We start from the raw sequence: 22,215 nt of genomic DNA on the forward strand, positions 1-22,215 counted from the left end.
CGTTCAGTGTGCAATTTCACTACAGTGCTAGACCAATGAGGTTTGGGGCTAGGTGAATAGGAAACAACTCAAATATCTCCAGATATCTACAATCTTGTGCTACAGTTCATCAGGAAGTCACAGGGCTCTAACACTTTCTGTGTTGCCTTGCCAGCCATCCCAGATAGTATCACGAGGTGCTTCCCTCTCCTCTTTTGGCTTGATGGAGGCAAGCACCTACAGCCCACAACTCCCTCCCCCCATTCTTCCTGTGGGAAAGACAGGGAGCATTCTAGCTTCAGCTATCCTTGGTGGAAAGAGAAGTGGGGAGCTTGTCAGTTTCAGCTACAGCACTGTGAGCACCACTATAAAAAAGTAGCCAAAGAAACCCCTGCCAGCCTTTCCTGCTCTGGAAAGCAGGAAAAGGGGCAGCTTTATGGCTTGGCCATTCATGGCCAATGTGCTCTGGGTGTCTTGGCCCTGCAGCTGCCAAACCACCCCCAGCTTTCTCCCCAACCTTGAAGCTGGAGAGTGGGTGGGAGTGCTGGGTAACCATGGGACAATTCCTACCTACCTCTGCAGCTAAAAAGTTGAAATGTTAGTCTTCCATCACATTCACCACACAATGTGTTGGTTTGCATGACATGACAACCCATTGTGGGTTATTTCACTGACAGTGAGGTTACGGCATGTGTGGGATATGTGCAACTGCCATTTTGCATAGCCAAGCCTGGATCGGGGGTTGGCGTGTCATGTGAACCCTCACATAACCCTAGAACAGATCATGGGTTATACCACGGTTGTTTAACCCTTGCATAACCCACTCCTGCCAGGTTTGCATGACACGACAATCCCCAAGCAAGGGTTGGATATGCAAAGTGGTGCCTGTGGGCAAAATAAGCGAACCAGGTCACTCTGTTGAATGTAAATGCCAATGGAGGGGCATTTCCCAATCACTTATCTCCCATCCCCTTTCACTTCCTTTCAGGACCCACATTTGTTTCTTCTAAAAGAGAAATATTTTAAAAGGTGCTTTACTGTGAAGAGTAACTTTACCTTCAAGGTAAAGACTGCTTTATATTATGAATTAAATAAAAATAAGGAATCATTTGAAAACTGGATACTTGCACAGTAATAGCTACTCCATCTGAGAAAAGGCTGTAACTTTTGTTTTTTGTCTAATGTATGTCAATTAGAGTTGCTTGCTATTTCCCACCTTTATTTTTAATGTTTAATGTGCTTCTGTTAGAGATGCTCCATGGTCCCCATCTTATAAAACCTCTTGCCAACTGGAGTCTAGATGTTTGAAACGTAAAGAAGTGGGGAGTATAAAGAAGACTGAAGGAATGAGTTCTGTGACCTATGAAAAAGGTGAGCACAGCAGAGATTTCAAAAGCCCGTCTTCTGCTGATGAAACCATTGTTCGATACTTGAATGACCGACCAGCAATTGATGCCTTGCAAAGTTCTGATGTTTTCTTTAAAGCTGTAACTCCTACAAGATCAGAGGAGGAAAAGACTGAGGGATCCAGAGGAGATGAGTATACTAAAACGTCTCTGAGTACCACAACCCAGGATGCTGAACTAAAAGAATTACAGTTGATAGAATCTTCAGTTTCTTCTGCCAGTACTTCCAGTGCTCACAGACTAGATATCTTAAAGCAGCATCAGCATGATGCTAAACTGGAAAAATTGAAGGAACGGATTAGAAAACAATGGGAGTATCCAGAAGAATTGAGTAGCAGAGGGCATCATCTGGAATACGCTGATCATCCAATTACTGTTGCAGCTCCTGAGAATACAGTGACCCCTAAAGTCAGAAAAGTGGCAACTGCACCACCTGCTCCCTCATATAAAGGTACATCGTTCCTGAATGGAGAAAGATTTTTATTTGGCTTGTGAAAGTTGTGATTTCTGTTGCAGTTCTTGGGATTGGTTAGAAGCCTACCTAAGATTGAAACCTTTTAAAAACAAAGGGTTTTTAATTCTTTCTGACCTTCCAAGCTTTATTGCATTTTCTATCCATGTAGATTCACCTACATTGTATATGATGAGGGATAAATCCACAAGCTTTAGATTGTGTCAGACTCACTGTAGGAGTTATTTACTCTTTGTTATTTGGGGTTCTTGGACAGTTATGTTGACTATCGTGACACTGTAATATTTTACTAAGATCCTTTTCTGACAGAGCTTGTGTGAAATGACTGGCTGCATATGCACAGCAGATGCACAATATGGTGTCCGCTTTTCAGCAGTTCAACAGTAGATATTGGTCAATCATATACATATATTCTGAAGTTATGCTGTATTTGCCCCCTTTGCAATGTAGTTTTGCCTGTAATGTCTCAATATCTTGTTTTTCCGATACCTAATTCTGTATAGAAATTTATCAGGCCATCTGTTTTATATAGTGCAGACATGGAATCTGAGTATCCTTTAGGTAATAAATGTATTGGATGTTTAAAACAGATTAATTCTGTGCATATAATTGTCCACTTAACCTTTAAGTTAACTGATTGTTTTAAAATAAAATCTGCTAAATATAGCTGTACGTACTACTCTGTTAGGTTTCAATCCATCAGAAGCTAAGATTCGTACTCCTGATGGAAAGGTGTGGCGTGAAGAGGAATTTCTCAACCTCAGTAGAGAGTTATGTCGAGACTTAGAACTCCAGTTAGCAGGTAAGTAGCAAGCCTAATCTTATTAATATTCATTTGCAAAGCAAAAAGCTACTACATGTCTAACGTACTTAATTAACCTGTAAATTGACAGCTGACAGCTTACAGCCCTATTTCTCAGGCTTCCTATAGATTTAAAGGACAAAAATTAACATTGGCATCATGCTTCACATCTCATACTCAAGGATTCTGACTTGAAAGCAAGAAGATGTGTGTTAAAATTCTGATAGGCTGTGGACATTTAGTATTATCTAGGAAGGCATGCTGCTATAGTTCTGATAATGTAGTGTAGATAGTAACTATGCATTTCTGTATTCTTCTAGTTATGCTAATGGTTCTCTCACTGTTTTTCAGAAGAGGATTTGGCTGTGAAAGAGACACCTGCTGAAAAAACCAAGGACAGGAAAGCAATTAGAACAGTGCGCAAAATCCAGAAAGTGATACAACTTCCAAATTCTGATTCCAAACCAGGTATAGGGGAATTCAAGTCTAGCTTTTAAATATAAATGTTGGCCTGTCCGCTAAGGAAGAGTGGGCAACTTGTGGCCCTCCAGATATTTTAGCCTATAACTCCCATCAGCCCTAGTCTCATAGCCAGTGATGAGGGATCATAGGAGTTGTCGGCCACCTGGAGGGCCACAAGTTGCCCACCCCTGCTTTAAACAGTGTTGAGCTTAATTTTTTTCTTCCTTGTCCCATGCCAAGGCTGACACATTTTGCTGCCTAAAGACAAGATGAAGTCCCCATTTATTTTATAGATTTTTACCTTGCATGTTAAAAAAACTCCTCACAGAACAGCTTACAAAAGCATTTAAAAATAAATTCACAAAAGATATTAGAAACAAGAAAAAGAAATAAAATACAAGTGAAATAAAACAGCACAGCACCAGATTGGCAGTTGAAATTCTCTTCAATTCTGGTGACAGGATAGCATCCTCAGCCACATCTGAGGGCAACTGACTAGCTTAGGGGTGCAAGGCAGGCTGCGTGGTGCACACAGCTCTATTCCCCTAATATCTCGCTGTTGTTCCATACCACTTCTCTTAATGTCTGCTCACTTGCCTGCTCAACCAAATGCTGCAGTTCAGCAGCAGCATCTCCAGCATGCACACATCTGATGCCTGCTGGAATGCAGAGCCTGGTCTTAGGCCCCTACAGGTAGAGATGCAGCTTTCTCAGTGGTGCTGTTTGTGACTCATTGGGAGAAGGCGAGAGAGCCAGCCAGGCCAGCAACAAGCAAACGTTGCCAGCTCTGGTTGGGTAAAAATGCTGGAGGGGAGGAACAATTGGGGAGGAGGTGCTGCTGCCAGTATCCATCACCTGATGTGGCAGCCTCATACTGTCTAATGAGAGGGCCAGTCCTGTCCAAGGCATCACTCTGCTGTGAGTGTTATCTCTTCTCTTTAAACAGTCTTGCTCCTGTCCTGAAAGTTAACGTTACTAATGACTTTTCCAAGAAGCATTCAAAAATTATCCTGTATATCCTTCTTGGTTCCTTGTTCAGGTTGTACCAATGCAATAAGTACATCATCCTGGCGGGATGGACAAAGACTGGCAAAGAAGTTACTGGGTCCGGCATCTAAAGTAGAGCAGCAGGACAAACAGCTATTATCCAGTGACAGAACTGGGAAGGATAGGTCCACTAAATCTGGTAAGCTGAACTTTATATAGCATTATCTTTTTCTACTTTAATGTTGTAGACTGTGCTGCTCAGGTGACTGCAGAATGTCTCCTTATGCTACAAAAAGTGGCTTATGTATATTCCTGCAGTTTTTTGTATTAGAGAAACTTCCAAATTAACAGCAACAAAAACCTAAGTCCCAGTCTCATTGAACTCAGTGGGATTTAATTACAAATAACCATTCTTAGGATTGTGCTGCACATATAGTTCTTTACACTACAAAAGGGGAGCCATGATTATCTCGTTGAGCGCCATCCATGGCATTCACCTACTCACTTGTGTTGTACTGGTAACTTGTTTTCTTGTCTGCTTTGACAGACAACCTCAGTTCCTTCTAGACTGGGATGGTGACACTTCACAGATCTTTGTAAAATGTATTCAAATGTCCAGACCTTCAACTTGCCATCCAGCAGACCAGTGTTAACAAGGGTTGGGACATTTCACTTAACTAAACGGTAAAATCTTGCTGGGAGAAGGGGCTTGCCCTTGTTACCCATGCCAAACTTTCAGGATGGGATAGGCTTTAAATCTAAACTAACTGAGCTAGGAGCACTTGTGGCAGGTTCCTTTCTTTTTCTCTTCCACGATTTTGTGACTTTCTTTGAAAATCAATACTTTGAAAAGTGTTTTGCTTTTCGCTTGAGGATTCTGCATGCACCTCTTCAGAGTCTGTTGTGTCTTCAACTTGCTCTTCTCATGCTCTAAAAAGGGCATTATGCATCTGACTGATTAAGGGCTAGAAGCTGGAAGGAAAACTATAATGTAAATTTGAGTTTTCTATAAGCTGTGGAGCATGCCACTGTACATTCAGTTTTTCATGAGTGTAGAGTGGCTTTGATGATGGCAGTGTAACCCTAAGCCCAACCATAACATTGGGATTCTGTGCTTGTTTGCCTGTTTGCGCAATTTATAAGATCAGTTTTTGTACAATATTGTTACAATTACAACCTTGCATTCCATCCTAGCTGGCACCTCTGTGTGGTCAGTGTGGTGGATGGCTTGATAAAATTGTCAAACAAATGTGTGGCTGCTGCGAAAAAGGCAAATTCCATAGTAGGGAACACTAGAAAAGGAATTGAAAATAAAATTGCCGATATCATTATGCCGTTATACACATCTATGGTGCAGCCCCACTAGGAATATTTTGTATTCTGGTCATTGTTGACCAGACAACAATGGTCATTGGTCATTCTGGTCATTGTTGCATGTCAACAGTGATATTGTAGAGCTGCAAAAGGTGCAGGAAAATTAAAACAAAATGATCAAGGGACTGGAGCAACTCCTGTATGAGGAAAGGTTACCATTGGGGGCCGGGGGGCGGGGGTAGCTTAGAAAAAACGCAAAGTGCATGAAATAATGCATCTGTGGAGAAAGTGGATAGGGAGATGTTTTTCTTCTCTCATAATTCTAGAACCTGGGGTCATCCAATGAAACTGAATGGTAGCTTTCGGACAGATAGAAGGGAGCACTTCTGCACACAGCACGTAGTTAAACTATGGAATTTGCTACCACAAGATGTAGCAAAGGCCACCAACATGGATGGTTTTAAAGGGGGATTAGACAAATTCATAGAGGAGAATGCTATCAATGACACAGATGTCAGGGTTGGATTGGAGCCCATAGAGCCCTAAAGCAGTTCTGATTCTGAGGAAGAGATAGAAACCGTGGGAGAGGAACCCGTGCGCTGTTCAGAGGCGCCGCCGGAGGGAGAGCCCCTCCCTGCTCACATTCCTGAGAGTGGTAGCGACCCTGGCAGGCAGGGGGAGGGACAACTGGAGCTTCAGGACACTAGGCGCAGGGACAAATGGGAGATGGAGGGTGCCAGGAGGAGGTGCTCAGCCCGCTTGGTGCAACTTCAACAGCTGCACCCCGGCACCCCACGGGAAAGGGGTGGACTTTCGCCTCCTAGCCCTTAAGTTCAGAGGCTTCCCGCCTTTACCTTCCAAATGGAGATAAACTGATTCACTAAGGCTAGAAACCCCTAGTAGGCAGCTTTCTTAAGTTTCCGTCATTAGGCTCATGCAGTTAGCATCTGTAAGCATCATTAGGTTGAATGGAAATAAAGCCTTGGAAAAGAGCCCTATCATCTGCGTGTTGATTCTGGCTACTTGAGGAATTCAGAGGGCAGCAAGGGCACTCCTGACACATATAGTTGTGATGGCTATATATTATCTCCAGTGTCAGGGGCAGCATGTCTCTGATTACCAGTTACTGGGGAAGACAAGTGGGTGTTATTGAACTTATGTCCTGCTTGGGGCATATGATTGGCCCATGTGGGAACAGAATGCTGGACTAGATAGGTCTGATCTGACGTGGCTCTTCTTATGTTCTTACATTTTCTCTTTACTATTGTCCTGTCATCTTCTGGAACTCTAGGGTTCTTAAGAGCAGTAGATGAACTCTCTCTAGAAGTGACTAGCATAGCAGTAGGGATCCTAAGAAAATAATACAACATGATCTTTATCAGGCAGTTGAGTACTTGAACATTACACAAATGAGTGTTTGGTAAGTTCCCCATCCAACATGAGGGGTGGAATAGTTTGTATGCATCAGGTCATGTGCAACTGTAGCTGCAACAAAATAATGGAACTGGGACCTGGCTTGTATGAAGTTGCTTAGTTTATTTTTAATAAGTAAAAGGGCCTAGGGACATGAGGCATTAGAACTAAACTAGACTTGTTTTTCCACCCAAGGGACTACTACCAAAGAGATAAAAACAACTACTCTCTCATGAGATCATAGAGCTTAATTATATTGCCTCACACAAATCCAATTTGTTTAATTTTCAAGTTCTTTCTTGGCCTGAGCTTCTCAGTATTATTGGGTTGGTATTATATACAGTCCAGCCTTTAATCCCTTTCTTCCTGGCATTCCGCTGACAAAGTCTTGTCCCACAAGGAAACATCCAGTTTCCATTAATATTAGCAGAAGGATTAGGTCTTCTGGTTTGCCTATATGAAGAATTGCCACAATTGGAATCCTCTATGCCATGAATACATTATCATGCTTGATTCAGAATATTTTAACGCTAGAAATGTCAAAATCTAGATAGTTGCTTTAAACAGCATATGCATGGTGGTGCAGAGTGATCTTTTTGCTTATCTTTTATTGCCCATCACCATCATTGTGGAGCCCATGTGCTTTTCACCCTTAGCTTGTTCCCCTGTAGTGGTTACTTGCATGTCCATATTGCTTTGCCTTTCTAGAACTTTAGTTGAAAGACTTTTAAAACTAAAAAAAAAGCAATAAATATTTTCTCTTGCATGAAAAGTTAAATAAAAATGGTACTTTCAGCTCTTATCTGCTTTATTGTGATTGGTTTAAAACAAAATACAATTGCTAACATGCTTACCTTATATAGTACCCATAAAATCCACAAGTGGAATATATGACACTACTTTTGTCCTCCACTTTCTAGCATCTCACATTAGAAAGGCAGAATCTGATTTCAAGCTGGATGTCACCGTAACAACTGTAGCAAGAAGTCCTGAACGGTCACGGAGTAAAGTAAGAGTAGAGAATAACCTGAAGAAAAAAGACTCTGCTCTTCAGGATGCTAAACTGGGAGAAGACCATGTAAATAAGGATTTCTTGCCCATGGAGATCCGTGGGATTCTTGATGACCTCCAACTGGACTCTGTGTCTCAGGGTACAGAGCAGGAGAGGAATGAAGAAAGTCAGAATCAGAAATCAGCACCTTCTGCATTTACCAGGAGCCACAGCCCAACTAAAAGAAAGCCAGACAGGCTTTCTGCCAATGAAGAGCCTCAAGTCACTTCTAAGAAACGTCATTATGATACAGATGAAGTTCGCCAGTATATTGTTAGACAACAAGAGGAGAGGAAGAAGAGACAAAATGAAGAGAAGAAAGCACAGAAAGAGGCAACGGAACAAAAGAATAAAAGACTTCAGGAGCTTTATAAGAAACAGAGAGAGGCTCTTGCTAATAAGGCAAAGAGCACACCAGCTCCTGAATTAGCCACGAAGCAATTACAGGCAACTTACTCTAAACTGTTACTGGAACATACCTTGCTGGAGAAGCCAGTGCCCCCTGTACAGGAGGTATACACATAGCTATTTTGAAAGAGTGGGTGGGGTACTTTCTGACTGATTAAACTTTTTTTCCCGTGTTAATTTTTGAAAGAAGATGTGTAAAGGATTATTTGCAGAAAAAAGCAGTCTCAGGTTTGGAGTGGGATCCCCTTTGCAAGGATAGGGTGTTATAATAGCTGCCTCTGGCTACAGTGTGAGTCGGTGTGGTGTAGTGGTTGGAGTGTTTGACTAGAACTGGGGAGACCTGGGTTTAAATTCCCACTCAACCATGAAGCTCACTGGATGAGTTTGAGCCAGCCAAACTCTCTCTCAGGCTAACACACTTCCAGGGTGGTTGCAAGAATAAAATGTGGAGGAAGAGTGATGTGCACCATCCTGAGCTCCTTGGGGAAAGTGCAGGATATAAATATAATAAATACATAAAATCCATGAAAGCATGGCTCTATGGGATTTCTAGGTGTAAGTTCACTTAATAACTTCTTTCTGTGACTAAGTTTGTTTAGTTATCTTTCTGCTTAGGACAGAGTTGCAACCATTTACTTGGATTCTGACTACTGCAAACAGAAGGAAGGTTGCGCAGAGGAACTTCAAATCTTTTCCCCAGTTCCCTCTTCCAACCTCTGCCCAGGGAGCCTCTCTGGAGGGTCAGGGGCCCTGCAGATCAGTGTGGAATGTTGGGCAAAAGAGGGGATTGGTTCATATGTTTCAGAGGCACCTTGTGCAAGCTCAGTCATGCTCATGGAAGGTGGCTCTGCCTTTGGAGCAATTCTCCCTGCTATTTGGAGCAATTCCCCCCATCCAATGTCATTCCAGAAGGTTTCCTGACCCTCCAGATAGACTTTTCTAGTAGGGGCTGGAGAGGTGAAGAAGGGACAGGAAAGTCCACTTGTGGGAGCTTCCTTCCATTTGCAGTTGCTAGTACCCAGGGCATTAGGCTTAAATGTGAACGTGATGTGTACTTGCCATATGATTAAAGCTGGTATTTGATTATTCCTATTTAGCCTGTCTTAGTATGCATGCAAAACAAATGTCAGTTGTTGGTTTGGTTAGTTGGGATTTTGTTAACTTTTTTTGGACTTTCTCTTCTTGACTGTTAATAATGTATTTTCATTTTATTTTTTTTAAATGTCATTTTTCTTCCTAGTTCAAACCTGGATATCAACCATCTGGTGAATCTGACAAAGAGAACAAGGTGCAGGAGCGTCCACCCAGTGCATCTTCCAGTAGCGATATGTCTCTCTCTGAACCTCCTCATCCTCTTCTTAGGTAATAAGCAGGAGTGCATTTAAGGCTAGAAAAGTAGAAGGCAATTTTGGGGGCCTTAGAAAACTTGGTTTGGAAAACCATGGCCTTACAGGTGGCTTAGCAACATAATCTATATATCAACAGAGAGATTTTAAATCTTTCTTCCCAGATTTACTGAAATGTTTAAAATTTCACACTTAAGAATTCTGTATCTGAAAGAGTTCATACAGTCAGTGCCAAAAAAGTTCAAAATTATATTGGGCAAAGAATGCAGCTTCCTTTAAAACAAATGAAAAAAGCAAGATTCTAGGCTTTACTGTTGCAATGATGTGCTTGAAAGCTTGTGGGTAATGCCTGCTCAGAACCTCAAAAACCAGAGCAGTGACTGTCTTAAGCAGGGATGTACAGCCTGTGGCCCTGGAGCCACACATGTGACTGTTCCCTTTGTGGCCCTCAAAGCTGGCAGGACCTCATCCACCAGGGGATGTGGCTGCTGAGAGCTTTTCCAAAATGGAATTTGGCCCTCAGGCTGAAAGAGGTTCAACACCCTATATATATTATTTTATTTATTTATTTATTTATATATGTATATATATATATATACACACACACACACATACACACACACACACATATATATACACACACATGTAAACTTTTAACTGACTATTTTTGTGGACTCTGTTCTTGTAAGCTAATGAGAATTCAACCCTTTGTTTCCAGAAATAATATGTTGGAGCCTTTATGGATTCAGCCAGATAGGATAAGTTCAAAAGAGCAGCTACCTAGCTCACAACCTTCTGCTGTCTTGAATGGAGGTCTTTTCTCCCACCTTTTGTCCCTGGATCACATGGGTGTCTTGCAAACGGACTTTGACTCTGTATTATCAACTAGGAGGAGCCACAGCACAGCTATGGGTTCCATGCCGTTGGCATCTCAGTCATTTATAACATCTGCTGTACAGCCCACCATTAATCAGTATAAAAGTAAATTGGACCGTATTGAAGCCCTGAAGGCAACAGCAGCCTCTCTATCCAGCAGAATTGAAAGCGAAGCCAAGAAGTTAGCTGGGGCTGGCATTAACTATGGTGCAGTGTGGAATTCTGAGCGTGACTTGTTGCAAGGAGATCATGGTGATGGTTACTGGGCGAAGGCCTGCGTCTCCCCAGTGAGAGAAGATGATGTCTTTTCAGCCAGGCTTCAGAAGATGTTAGGTACCTGCATCTCTCACACAAGTTTTGATGATAATCTTCCTGGAGTGGGAAATCTTAGTGAGTTTAAAAAGCTCCCAGAGACTATTAGTCCTCATACTGCTGCTCTTAGCCTCCCAGGCAACCACAGACCTGAAGGCATACTAGGAAATCTGACCAAGAAGCAAACAAGCTGCCCTGGTGCTGAAAGTAAAGCTGTACTTCCTCATGATGGCAGCGTAGGTTCAATAAGTGAGGGGCCACTCAGTGATGGTCTTTTGTCTGAGGAGGAGGAAGAAAAGCATGAATACCCACCTTTGAAGACGGCTGAAGTGTTAAAGGAAAAAGAGTTCTGTGTTGCAGATAAAACTAGTTATGAGCCCATAAAAGAATTTCAGAAGGAGGCAGAGAAGTATTTACCCATTTTCACACAGATAAGGAGCGCTCCAAAACCATGGGAAGAACTGTCACAGGGAAGTCCGCATAGCGTCATCAACATCTTTACAAAATCTTACCAGCTGTATGGGAAAGGTAAGGAAATTGGTGATTTATTGCTACCTCTGGTATCTTGTTGGTAACTGCCATAACTATTGCATGTCTCCTGTATCCTCTGGAATGCTTCCCAAGACCTTTGGGTTAGCTACTCCCTCTGGATGGCAGGTAGGGTCCAATCAATTTGTTAGTCTCCAGGGGATAGGTCTACCCTGCAGTCCCAGACCGACCCTGCCTTGTGTCAGGTTTTCTTCTTTTTTCTAAAAAAGACTTTGTTGGTAAGTAATCTCTGTCAGTCTGCTCATCTGGCACCCTCTGGGTTGAGCTTTTGTTGAGATGAGTAAATCCTGCTGAAATACAGATTACATTAAGTTATCAATTTTACAGGATTTGAAGAATGGTCAGGACAGGGATTGACAACTCAGCGACCTTTACTTCCAGTTATGAGCCCTCCAGCTAGTATTGTGTCATATGATGATGACTTCATCTCATCACAAGGAAGTGGAACTGCAGTAGACAAAAAGCCTGCTCTTGATCCCAGGTACCTATGAATTTACAAATGGAACAAAATTGATGAATAATCACTTGCATTGAAGAATATTTGATTATATGCTACAGGGTTAAATTTCGTTCCTGAATGTGGGAGGAATAGAGATGTAAAATTTCTAGAAATGTTGAGGAAAAAATCTGGGTTTTCTCAGGGCAGGGTGGTGGTGGAAAAATTTGGAAATTTTGGAAAAATTGAAAAATAAGCAAAGTGATCTAAAGTCACTTTGTGGCTTTAAGACAGCCTTCCCCAACCTGGTGCCCTCCAGATATTTTGGACTTCAGCTTCCATCAGCCTCGGGCAGCATGGGCAATGGTCAGGAATGGTGGGTACTGTAGTCCAAAACATCTGGAGGGCACCAGGTTGGGGATTTAGGAACATAAAGCAGCCTTTCTGGTCCTAAAGTTATTTTATGTATGATTTAGTTTTCTCATAAAATTATCATTATATTTTAAAACTTTTTAAAGTAAACTCAGAAAAAATTGTAATTATTGTCTGAATAAATTAGAACTACATTAATTGATTTCTGTGGCATCAGAAATTCAGGTCTCTATAGAACAAAACCCAAACTGTCAAGAACTGAGCTTAAATGTCAATCAGTAAAATATACTTTATATCCATAATTTTAATAAGGAATGAAAGAACTAACTATGCTTGGAATCTTATAGAGAGGATTAAAAATATTTTTCCCTATGGCTTTATTATTTCCAGACATTTTACATCTCTAGTCTTTCTCTAAAGTGTTCTTATTACATAGTTTTAGAAATCATTTTGAGGGGAGTAAAGTCTTGGTAACAATATATAAATATTTTGTCTTAAACTCTAAAAGAAAATATTTCATAATCCAGAGCTGTTCAATTTTTCAATTTGGGGTGGGGGGTAACAAGAACAGTCCTTGGGGAAAAAAACAGGGGGGAAAGTTTTTCCCCCTAATTTTTCCGGGCCTTCACATCTCTAGGGAGGAATGTTTCCTTATAGAAGAATGCAACAAATCAGAAGCAGGGTGTTGTGGCACAGTGCAGAGTAAATGCAAGAGTATCTATTAAATTAGGGCTTCCAATTATTTAACCATGTGCCTTTTAATAGATTATGGCTTCAATCCTGTATACAGTTACCTAGGAGTAAGTCCCATTAAACTCAGTGGGGCTTGCTTCTGAGTAGACATGCATAGGATTGCACTATAATTGGTTTAAATCAATGTGCATGTTACTGAACTTCAATATAGTTATCATTTTGAAGATATTAGAGCCTTTCTCAGTTTTAAAAGCCCACAAAGCTATCACATTGTTAGGAGGAAAGGCCATTTGTAATAATTTCATAGCAAACGTAAATAAAGTTGTTCCTAAGAGTTCCCACAGATTAATCAACTATTACATAATCTATTACAGATTAAAGCTCTAGCCTAGGTGCATATCTTTAATAGTTCCCAATGTGGTCTAAAACTCAGCTGTTTTTAAAAGTAGGCAAAAATCCTGATCTGATGTTTGGTATGGCTTTATAAGGCACTTCAAGTATTAATTTCTAACAGAGTTGTAATGGCCAATTGTTGTAATTCGTTAGGTGGGTTTCATTGTGGTATGTATTGGTGTAGTTGAGAAATATTCACTATATTTTAATTTCATGTTTATATTGGCAGTAGCAGCAGCAGCCCCAACCTTAAAGAAGAGTTAGCCAGCAGGAAGTCACCTTATGAGCTCCAAGCAATAGAGTTTACCCACCATTCTTCAGGACCACCATCTGCAGGTTCTTCTCGTTCATCTGCATCTTCTAAAAGAAGAGGAAAAAAGGAAAGTAAGTGCTATTTATTATGCTTGCATTTTTATAAATTGTTTATGGTAGTATACGCATATATTTTTTGTTGAGTGGGTGTGCTTTGCACAGGGATGTTGCCATGAAACTCTTACTGAGCAGTACAAAGCGTTGTGGTGAAGTTCCTATTTTCTTTCTTTCTTTCTTTCTTTCTTTCTTTCTTTCTTTCTTTCTTTCTTTCATTCATTTCTATACCGCCCAATAGCCAAAGCTCTCTGGGCGGTTCACAAAAATTAAAACCAAACAACACACAATAAAACAATATAAAATATATAGAACATTAAAACCACAATATAACAATACAACCACAATAAAACTTAGCAGCAGTGCAGGAGTTTAAAATACAGATTTAAAACAGCAAGGATAAAAATTTAGAAAGCTAAAATGCTAAAATGCCTGGGAAAATAAAAAGGTCTTCACCTGGTGCCGAAAGGAATACAATGTAGGTGCCAGGCGAACCTCACTAGGGAGCTCATTCCAGAGCCGGGGTGCCACAACAGAAAAAGCCCTCCTCCTAGTAGCCACCCGCCTCACTTCCTTTGGCAGGGGCTCACGGAGAAGGGCTGCTGCTGATGATCTTAAGGTCCGGGCAGGCACATATGGGAGGAGGCGATCCTTCAGGTAACCTGGCCCCAAGCCGTTAAGGGCTTTGAATGTTAACACCAGCACTTTGAATCGGGCCCGGAAATGGACTGGCAGCCAGTGCAGCTGGAAAAGTACTGGCGTAATATGAGCTCGCAGGCCAGTCCCTGTTAACAATCTTGCTGCCCTATTTTGGACCAGCTGAAGTTTCCGGACCGTTTTCAAAGGCAGCCCCACGTATAACGCATTGCAGTAATCCAGACGAGAAGTTATTAGAGCATGGATAACTGTACCTAGGATATCTCTGTCTAGATAAGGGCGTAGTTGGTATACCAGCCTAAGCTGATAAAAAGTGCTCCGTGCCACTGAGTTCACCTGTGCCTCAAGTGACAGTTCTGGATCCAAGAGCACCCCCAAACTATGAACCTGATCCTTTAGGGGGAGTGCAACCCCCTCCAGAACAGGTTGAATATCACCTAGCCGGGCAGACGAACCACCCACTAACAGTACCTCCGTCTTGTCTGGATTGAGTTTCAGTTTATTAGCCCTCATCCAGTCCATTACCGTGCCCAGGCACTGATTCAGAACAGCCACTGCCTCACCTGGTTTTGATGAGAAAGAGAGGTAGAGCTGGGTGTCATCTGCATATTGATGGCACCTCAGCCCACACCTCCGGATAACCTCCCCCAGCGGTTTCATGTAGATGTTAAACAGCATGGGGGATAAAATAGAGCCCTGTGGAACCCCATGGCACAATTGCCATGGCACAGAGCAATAATCCCCCAGCACCACCTTCTGGAATTGGCCATCCAAGTAGGAGCGGAACCACTGTAGTGCAGTGCCTCCAACTCCTAACCCAGACAACCTATCCAGAAGGATACCATGGTCGATGGTATCGAAAGCCGCTGAGAGGTCCTTCTTCTCCAACTATAGCCCCTAGACAGTGATTAACGACTGTTGCTCTCAGGTAATAAGATATAAAAGAAAAATAGACTGAGTGGCATCATACTGATGATACTGAGGGTATCAAAAAAGGGCCGTTCACAGGCAAGGTGTGCATGTGTGTCTTCAAATTCGAGGAAAACCCCATGTATACTGAAAAATACTATTTAAAAAACAGACACTCCCTGAAACAATCCAACAATTGCTGAGCATGTTCAATGTCCTCCAGAAGTCGCCTAATGTTTCTGCTTTTTTTAACTAGAAAAAAAAGATGGAGGGAGAAAAGCGGATTGCCCTATCTTAAAGGATTCTTGAAGTTTGTTTTATTTATAACACCTCATACCCTGCCTTTCAGTCCCAAGGGACCCCCAAAGCCACTTACAAACATTTTAAAAATAATATAAAAATGTAATGTCCAAACAAGATAGCTTATTCTTAAATGTGAAGGTTTTGATGCTACTATCTAGCAGCATCAAAATATTAACATGTGTTGAAGGCCTTCACAAATAAGGGTGTAGAAATAATTTTAGACACATAGCCATAGGCATTAATCATAACAGAGCCACCCATGTTTTAAAAAAACTCATTATGCATAGAACATACCAAAATATCTACTCATATTACAGACGTACATCAGTCACATCAAACATATGTTTGCTGTGTATGGATGCAGTGGTGGAGGAAAAATAAGACCTCTTTGCTGCCATCTCCATACCACCACCATGGGCTTTAGCCCATGTTCAACCATCAGAGGTTTTCCTCTACCATTGCTCTATCCATCACCTTGTCCATTTCATTGTCCCCAGTTCATCGGGAAACTAAGCAACTAACTGATCAGGCATTAGGAAGTAGAAGAGGGCATCTAGCAGCAATTTGTGGCAACCACTTGCGTCCCCTCTGTGATTCTAGAGGGTGCTAGGAACTCAACAAGATTACCAGCCATATCAACAGGACACTTTTCTGAGCACTGAATGGAAATAGAAAACCATTTGCATTGATCTGCCTCCAAGAGCAGCCCCTCCTGATAGGTCCCCCATTCCTGCAGAATTTGAGGCAGAACTTCGAACAGCTTACAATATCCTGGTAGGTGTGTGTGAAAGTAGGGTTCGGGAATGGACACCTCATGGCACACTTTCCCCAAATTCCTACACAGTGTAGGAAGGTAAAAATTATTTGTAACTTACTCATAAAAGTATTTTGATCCTGCTTTTCCTTTTTAGTTGGAAATGTCCAGAGGAGCTAACCTCTAATATTTGCTAAAATAATGCAATGATTAAATCAAACCAACACATGACAATAAAGCCAACAGAAAATGTACAACAATCAATCATCACAGGGAGTTTTGAAATAAAATCAAACACTGGACAAGCCAAAGGCTTGTCAAACAAAAGTTATCCTTGGAGGGGACAAAGCAGATATCCCAGTGCAGGGACTGCAGCAGAGAAGGCCCTCTTGTAAGTCCCTACCAACCACACCTTAGAAAGTGCAGCAGAGCATCCCCAGCTGACCTTAGTGGATGGGCAGGTATATGTGGGAGGAGATGGTTCTGGTCCCAGGCCGTTTATATAAAAAGTAACCAGCACTTTGAATTGAGCCCAGGAGTGAACTGGCAGCTAGTGGAGCTGATATAAAAGAGGAGTCGCGTGCTATTAAAAAATGTGGTTTGGTCAGAACCTTTGCCTTTGCCATTTGTACCAGCGGAAGTTTCCAAATGCATTTCAAAGGCAGCTCTATATAGAGCACAGTGTAATTAAGGCATATGTGACTGTGGCCAAGTCTCCTTTTCCCTGTAATGGTGCATTACCCCAGGTGGACAAATAATTCCTGGCTACAGCTGCTACCAGGAAATTCAGGAGCAAAGCGAGGTCCAGGAGCACTCTCAAACTGTGGACCTGATTTTTTTATTCCCAAGGAAAATGCAACCCTGTCCAAAACAGGCTGGAATTCTGTCCGTGGAACAGCAGTGCTACTGACCAGGAGCACCTCTGTTTCTGCTAGCCATGCAGTTGATTACTGACCTCAGGCACCACTTCAGAACCTTCACTGTCTCCTGTGACTGAGATGGAAAGGGACGAGAGAGAGAGAGATGGGTATCAATGGCATACCGATGACACTGAATTCCAAAGCCCTGGACAATCTCTCCTATAGTTTCATGTAGACGTCAAAACATCACAGGGGATAAGGGAGAAACCTGTGAATGCTATGTGCCAGTGGCCATGCTGTGAAGCAGGAGTCTCCAGCACCATCTTCTGACACCTACCCTTCCGGGAGGACCAGAACCACTGCCAAATGGTGCCTCCAACCCCCATCCTAGTCACGTCGTTCAGAAAGATAACATGGTCAGTGGTACTTATACCCTGCTTTTCAAGGCAAAAAGCCTTCACAAAGAGCTAAGCTCATATAAACACAATTGAAAAAACAATTCCAAGTCTCTTCCAGTTCCAGCCCATGAACAAATATGTTAGAGAAGTTTAGGAGACGAGTGATACAGGTTCAGTGACAAAATTCAGGGTTCATCCACCAGTAAAACCAATGCTGTTTCTGTTTCAAAACCAGGCTGGAAACCAAATTGAAATGGATTTAGATATTTAGTACCATCCAAAAAACCTGGAGCAGCTTGCCTAAAAACGGTACATTGGAGACTAGCCTATAATTATACACAATGGTGTGCCCTAAAAAGGGGATTATATTTTCCAGTAAAATCTCACAACTTCCTTTATTTTTCCCCTTTTCCACCAATTTGGCCAAGGCCCCTCTAGCTGTCTCAAACAGCATGGAAGGGCAGGGATTGAGCACACAAGAGGATGATCTCATCCCACCAAGGAATTTTGTCCATATCCTCAGGGTGCACAAACTGAAAGATATATCTAACTGAAAGATATCTATAACAGGGCAAGCAGCTGCCAAAGACAGACCTAACAGTTCTGCAATTAATGTGTCATCAAGATCAGAATAGGTGAGAGTAACTTTATCTGCAAAGTATCTTACAAACTGATAATGGCAAGCCACCTAGGAATCCTTCACCCCTGCCTGAAAGTCCAAGATGCAACAGGCCCTTTACCACTCAGAATGTCTCTGCTAGCCAACTCTGTGCAGATGTTAATGGTGGCACCAATACGAAACATCCATCCATCCATCTATTATACTTTTATAATGCTTAATATAATAAAATCCCTAAACGGCTCACAATAAAAACCTCCTTTGCCATTAGTATGAGGGAGTAGATTTAGAATGAGGTATTCTATTTTAGCTATGGTCAAGCTTGTCGTGAGTCTTCTGAAGCTCAGTGAGAGAGTGGGGAGGAGAGAAAGGCTCCCCTCTCTCTCACTGAGCCTCCATCCCCCCCCCCCCCCAATCAGTGATATTGGGGGATAATAATACTGACCTGCTTTACAGGATTGTTGTTAAGGTTACAACTAGGTGATGATGCATGTGATGCACTATGGAAACTTGAAAGCGCTATACAAATATTAAATATTATCTGTCCATGACAAAAGGAACCACAAAATTCCCCCACACCCAGATCATCATCTTTCCACCTTGCACAAATCACTAGGTCCAGTGTGTTACCTGCTGAATGACTGGGACCCATTCACCATGCTGCACTGCTCAGGGAAGACAGCACACACTGCTGTGCATTGCTCCTGGTGTAGGAGCACTGTAGTGCTGCGTGTAACACTATGGTGCAGCTGTGCTATAGTGTTCAGGTTTGGGGTTCTAAGCCAGCCCAAACCTGACTAGTACATCACTCTTGTTAGGGGCTCAGTGTGCTGTAAATCCTGCCTGAACATGAGCAATGTAGTGAATGCACTACAAAACACATTGCAGTGTTTGATGTCGATCCAGACTTGCCATCATATTAATGATAGTTCATTCTAAATCTCTTAACTTCATATTGATTTTGAGTAAAAGGGAGGCGAATACTATTAAACCTCTGTAGAACATCTCCCAGCAATAAGAGAAGTAACTTCTCATTATGACCCTTTTGCGTAGTAATGTATATTATACAATTATAGCCCCTGGCGTGTGGACCTAATGTGGCCCATGGGGCTCTCTAAATTGGCCCACGAAACCTTTGCCAGTGGACATACTGCCTTTAAATACTCACCCCTCTTATCTTTTGATCTGACCTCCCTCCCCCCACCCCCGAGATCTTCCCTGAAATTTTCTGAGGTTTGGAGGGGGCCTGCTGGAATGCTTTTCCCTGCTAGGGAACTGCTGTTGCCTCTGATCAGCTACTGATTGGAGATCAGAGCTTCTCCCTGCAGGGGAGAGTGGGCAGGGCCTGGGAAAGAATGGGCTGAGTGATTCGATCTTACTTCTGGGGCTCGTCCTGCTTGCTTCTAAGGAGATGTGCAGAGGCTTGCCTTGCTGACTTGTGAGTGGACATGCTGTTTATGCTGATTTCCAAGAAGAAATGCAGAGCTTTAGTATTTGGGATGATATCTGAAAGTGCTGCTGAGTGATACAGTCCTGTTTACTTATGAGTAGACCTACAGAGGATCGGTAGTTGGGATACTATCTATATCTGCCTCCCAGAGCAGACAGAATTATACCTGTATAATTCTGATTAGTAGTGCAGGCCTACTTATTTCTAAGTAGACCTAAAATCGGTAAGAATAACATTTTGGCCCTGTGTACAGATGGAATGTTGCTCACCGGGACCTTTCCAAGATTGGGATTTAGCCCTTGGACTGAAAAAGGTTCCCTATCCCTGCTGTTGTTATTTGGTATATAAAGACTTTGGTCATTATTTGATACCAGGATCCAGACAAACATGGGTACCAGGTATGAATACACTTTGGGGTTTATCACATTGTGTTTTCCCTCCCTTCTGTGACTCCTGCTTAACCCTGCTGTTCTTCCCCTGGCCTTTATTATATCCCCTGAGCTCCCTACCACCTCCACCCCCATTTCATTCTTGCTTTCCTCTAGGAGAGTACACATAATTCTGTCTTGCCATGTAATCCTTTAAACAACCCCCTGAGATCTGTTGGAGCAGAGAGTGATTGGCCCAAGATCACCCAGTGAGTTTCATGGCTGATCTCCTTGATGGCAAATTGACCTGCCTGCAATTCCACAAGATTGAAGCCCTGATCCTGGGTTGATTCCTTCTACGTAGCTTTGAAATCTAAAAACGTCCAACATAGTTGTAAAGTGCGAGAAATCTTTGCTGATTTTTGGTTTTGTTTATAAACTACCTTTTGCTAAAATGTGTGTTACAGAGCTGGAATCTTTCAATGGAGTTTCAAATGCCTCTTTGTGGGAGGAAAACAAAACACCCCCAGTGTCGGACTATGCACTGCAACAGGCAAAGAACTCTTTACCTAGTAATGAAGTATCTAATAGAGAACAAGAGCAGAACCCAGATTCTGACAGCACTTTAGAGGAATTTTCTGGTCACTCCGTAATGAGGTAAGCTTAACCACTAATAGGACTAAAGTTGAATAGTAACTCTGGCCTTGAATTGGTGTATGGTACAATAACTTTTATTTTATTTATTATTTATTTATTATTTAATTTATTAATCACCCATCTAGCTGGTCACCCAGCCACTCTGGACGATGTACAACATACAATAAAACAATAAAATTCTACAATAAAATCATTTTCTAAAATACCCTAACCCACCCCAAATGCCTGCCTGAACAGCCACGTTTTTAATGCACGACGGAAGCTCATTAAAGAGGGGGCATGACGGAGTTCCCTAGGGAGGGAGTTCCACAGAGTGGGGGCCACTACAGAAAAGGCCCTCTCCCTCGTCCCCACCAGTCTAGCTGTCCTGGCTGATGGGACAGAGAGAAGGCCATCCGAGGCTGATCTTGTTAAGCGGCCTGTCTGGTGCTGCTGGAGGCGCTACTTAAGATAGGCTGGGCCGGAACCATATAGGGTTTTAAAGGTCAAAACCAACACCTTGAATTTGGCCCGGAAAACAACTGGTAACCAGTGCAACTCCTTCAGCACTGGAGTGATGTGATCTCGCGGCGGCTGCCTTTAATCAGGCGAGCCGCCGCATTCTGTACCAGCTGCAGCTTCCGAACCGTCTTCAAGGGTAACCCCACGTAGAGCGCATTACAGTAGTCTAAACGAGAGGAGACCAGGGCATGTACTACCGATGGGAGCAGATGATCGGGAAGGAAGGGGTGCAGCCACCGTATCAGATGGAGTTGAGACAGCGCTGTCCGGCTCACAGCTGACACCTGAGCCTCCATGGACAGCTGGGAGTCCAAAATGACCCCCAGGTTGCGGACCTGGTCTTTCAAGGGTAGCCGTACCTAGGAGTGTACGAAAGTCACTTACCTGGTCTTGCAGCTTGCTTCGCGGTGGGGGGGAGATGCTTCGCTGCTCCCCCCGAAGTTCAGGCCGGGGGGGGAGGCTTCCCACCTCGCCCGGCTGAAATTCAGGCCGGGGGGGAGGCTTCCTGCCTCGCCCGGCCGAAATTCAGGCCAGGGAGAAGCGCCCCGTCTCCCCGGCCGCGAACTTCAAAAGAAAAAAAGAAAAACAAAACGCCCCTGTGATAGGCTCCGTAACGATTAACGTAGCCTATCACGGCTAGATCTGCAAAGTCAGCCATGATAGGCTACGTTAATCGTCACGTAGCCTATCACGGGTGACTTTGAATAAGGGCGTTGCCCTTATTTTCGCTGTAGTCTACGTAAATCTTTACGTAGACTACAGGGACCAAATAAGGAACGCGAATGGCGGCTCCCTATGGGGGCCGCCATTAGCCGTACGCGCTTTTTTTTTTTAAGTCACCCGTGATAGGCTACGTGACGATTAACGTAGCCTATCATGGCTGACTTTGCAAATCTAGCCGTCATAGGCTACGTTAATTGTTACGTAGCCTATCACAGGGGCGTTTTGTTTTTTTTTTACTTTTCTTGTAATGGCGGCGGCGGCAGCAGCCGGTCGAAAGACCGGCTGCCGCCCCTGACGAAGACCTGTCGAACCGCCGCCGGGACCCGCCACCGGGAGGGACATTCGTGAAAGGTAAGTCCCATCCCGGGGGGGGGGGGGG

At 42.9% G+C, this 22,215-nt stretch overlaps 1 protein-coding gene across 5 annotated transcripts in view; it reads left to right on the top strand.

Annotated features, from left to right (window-relative positions):
* CEP350 (centrosomal protein 350) overlaps positions 1–22,215 on the top strand; it is a 116,201-nt gene that overhangs the window by 35,092 nt on the left and 58,894 nt on the right. For 3 of the 5 annotated variants that reach the window (XM_084851267.1, XM_084851263.1, XM_084851264.1), the window contains exons 6-15: positions 1,229–1,836; positions 2,546–2,659; positions 3,011–3,127; positions 4,161–4,307; positions 7,756–8,399; positions 9,535–9,656; positions 10,359–11,356; positions 11,705–11,858; positions 13,501–13,655; positions 20,423–20,612. In XM_084851267.1, the coding sequence (XP_084707393.1) occupies positions 1,229–1,836; positions 2,546–2,659; positions 3,011–3,127; positions 4,161–4,307; positions 7,756–8,399; positions 9,535–9,656; positions 10,359–11,356; positions 11,705–11,858; positions 13,501–13,655; positions 20,423–20,612 (3,249 nt within the window). The remainder of the gene's footprint in view (positions 1–1,228; positions 1,837–2,545; positions 2,660–3,010; positions 3,128–4,160; positions 4,308–7,755; positions 8,400–9,534; positions 9,657–10,358; positions 11,357–11,704; positions 11,859–13,500; positions 13,656–20,422; positions 20,613–22,215) is intronic. The other 2 variants (XM_084851266.1, XM_084851265.1) reach the window with 2 other exon arrangements.

This window comes from Heloderma suspectum, chromosome 4 (genome assembly GCF_057233095.1).
Source record: "Heloderma suspectum isolate Gila_16-S chromosome 4, 16-S_ref, whole genome shotgun sequence".
Classification (NCBI taxonomy): Eukaryota; Metazoa; Chordata; class Lepidosauria; order Squamata; family Helodermatidae; genus Heloderma; species Heloderma suspectum.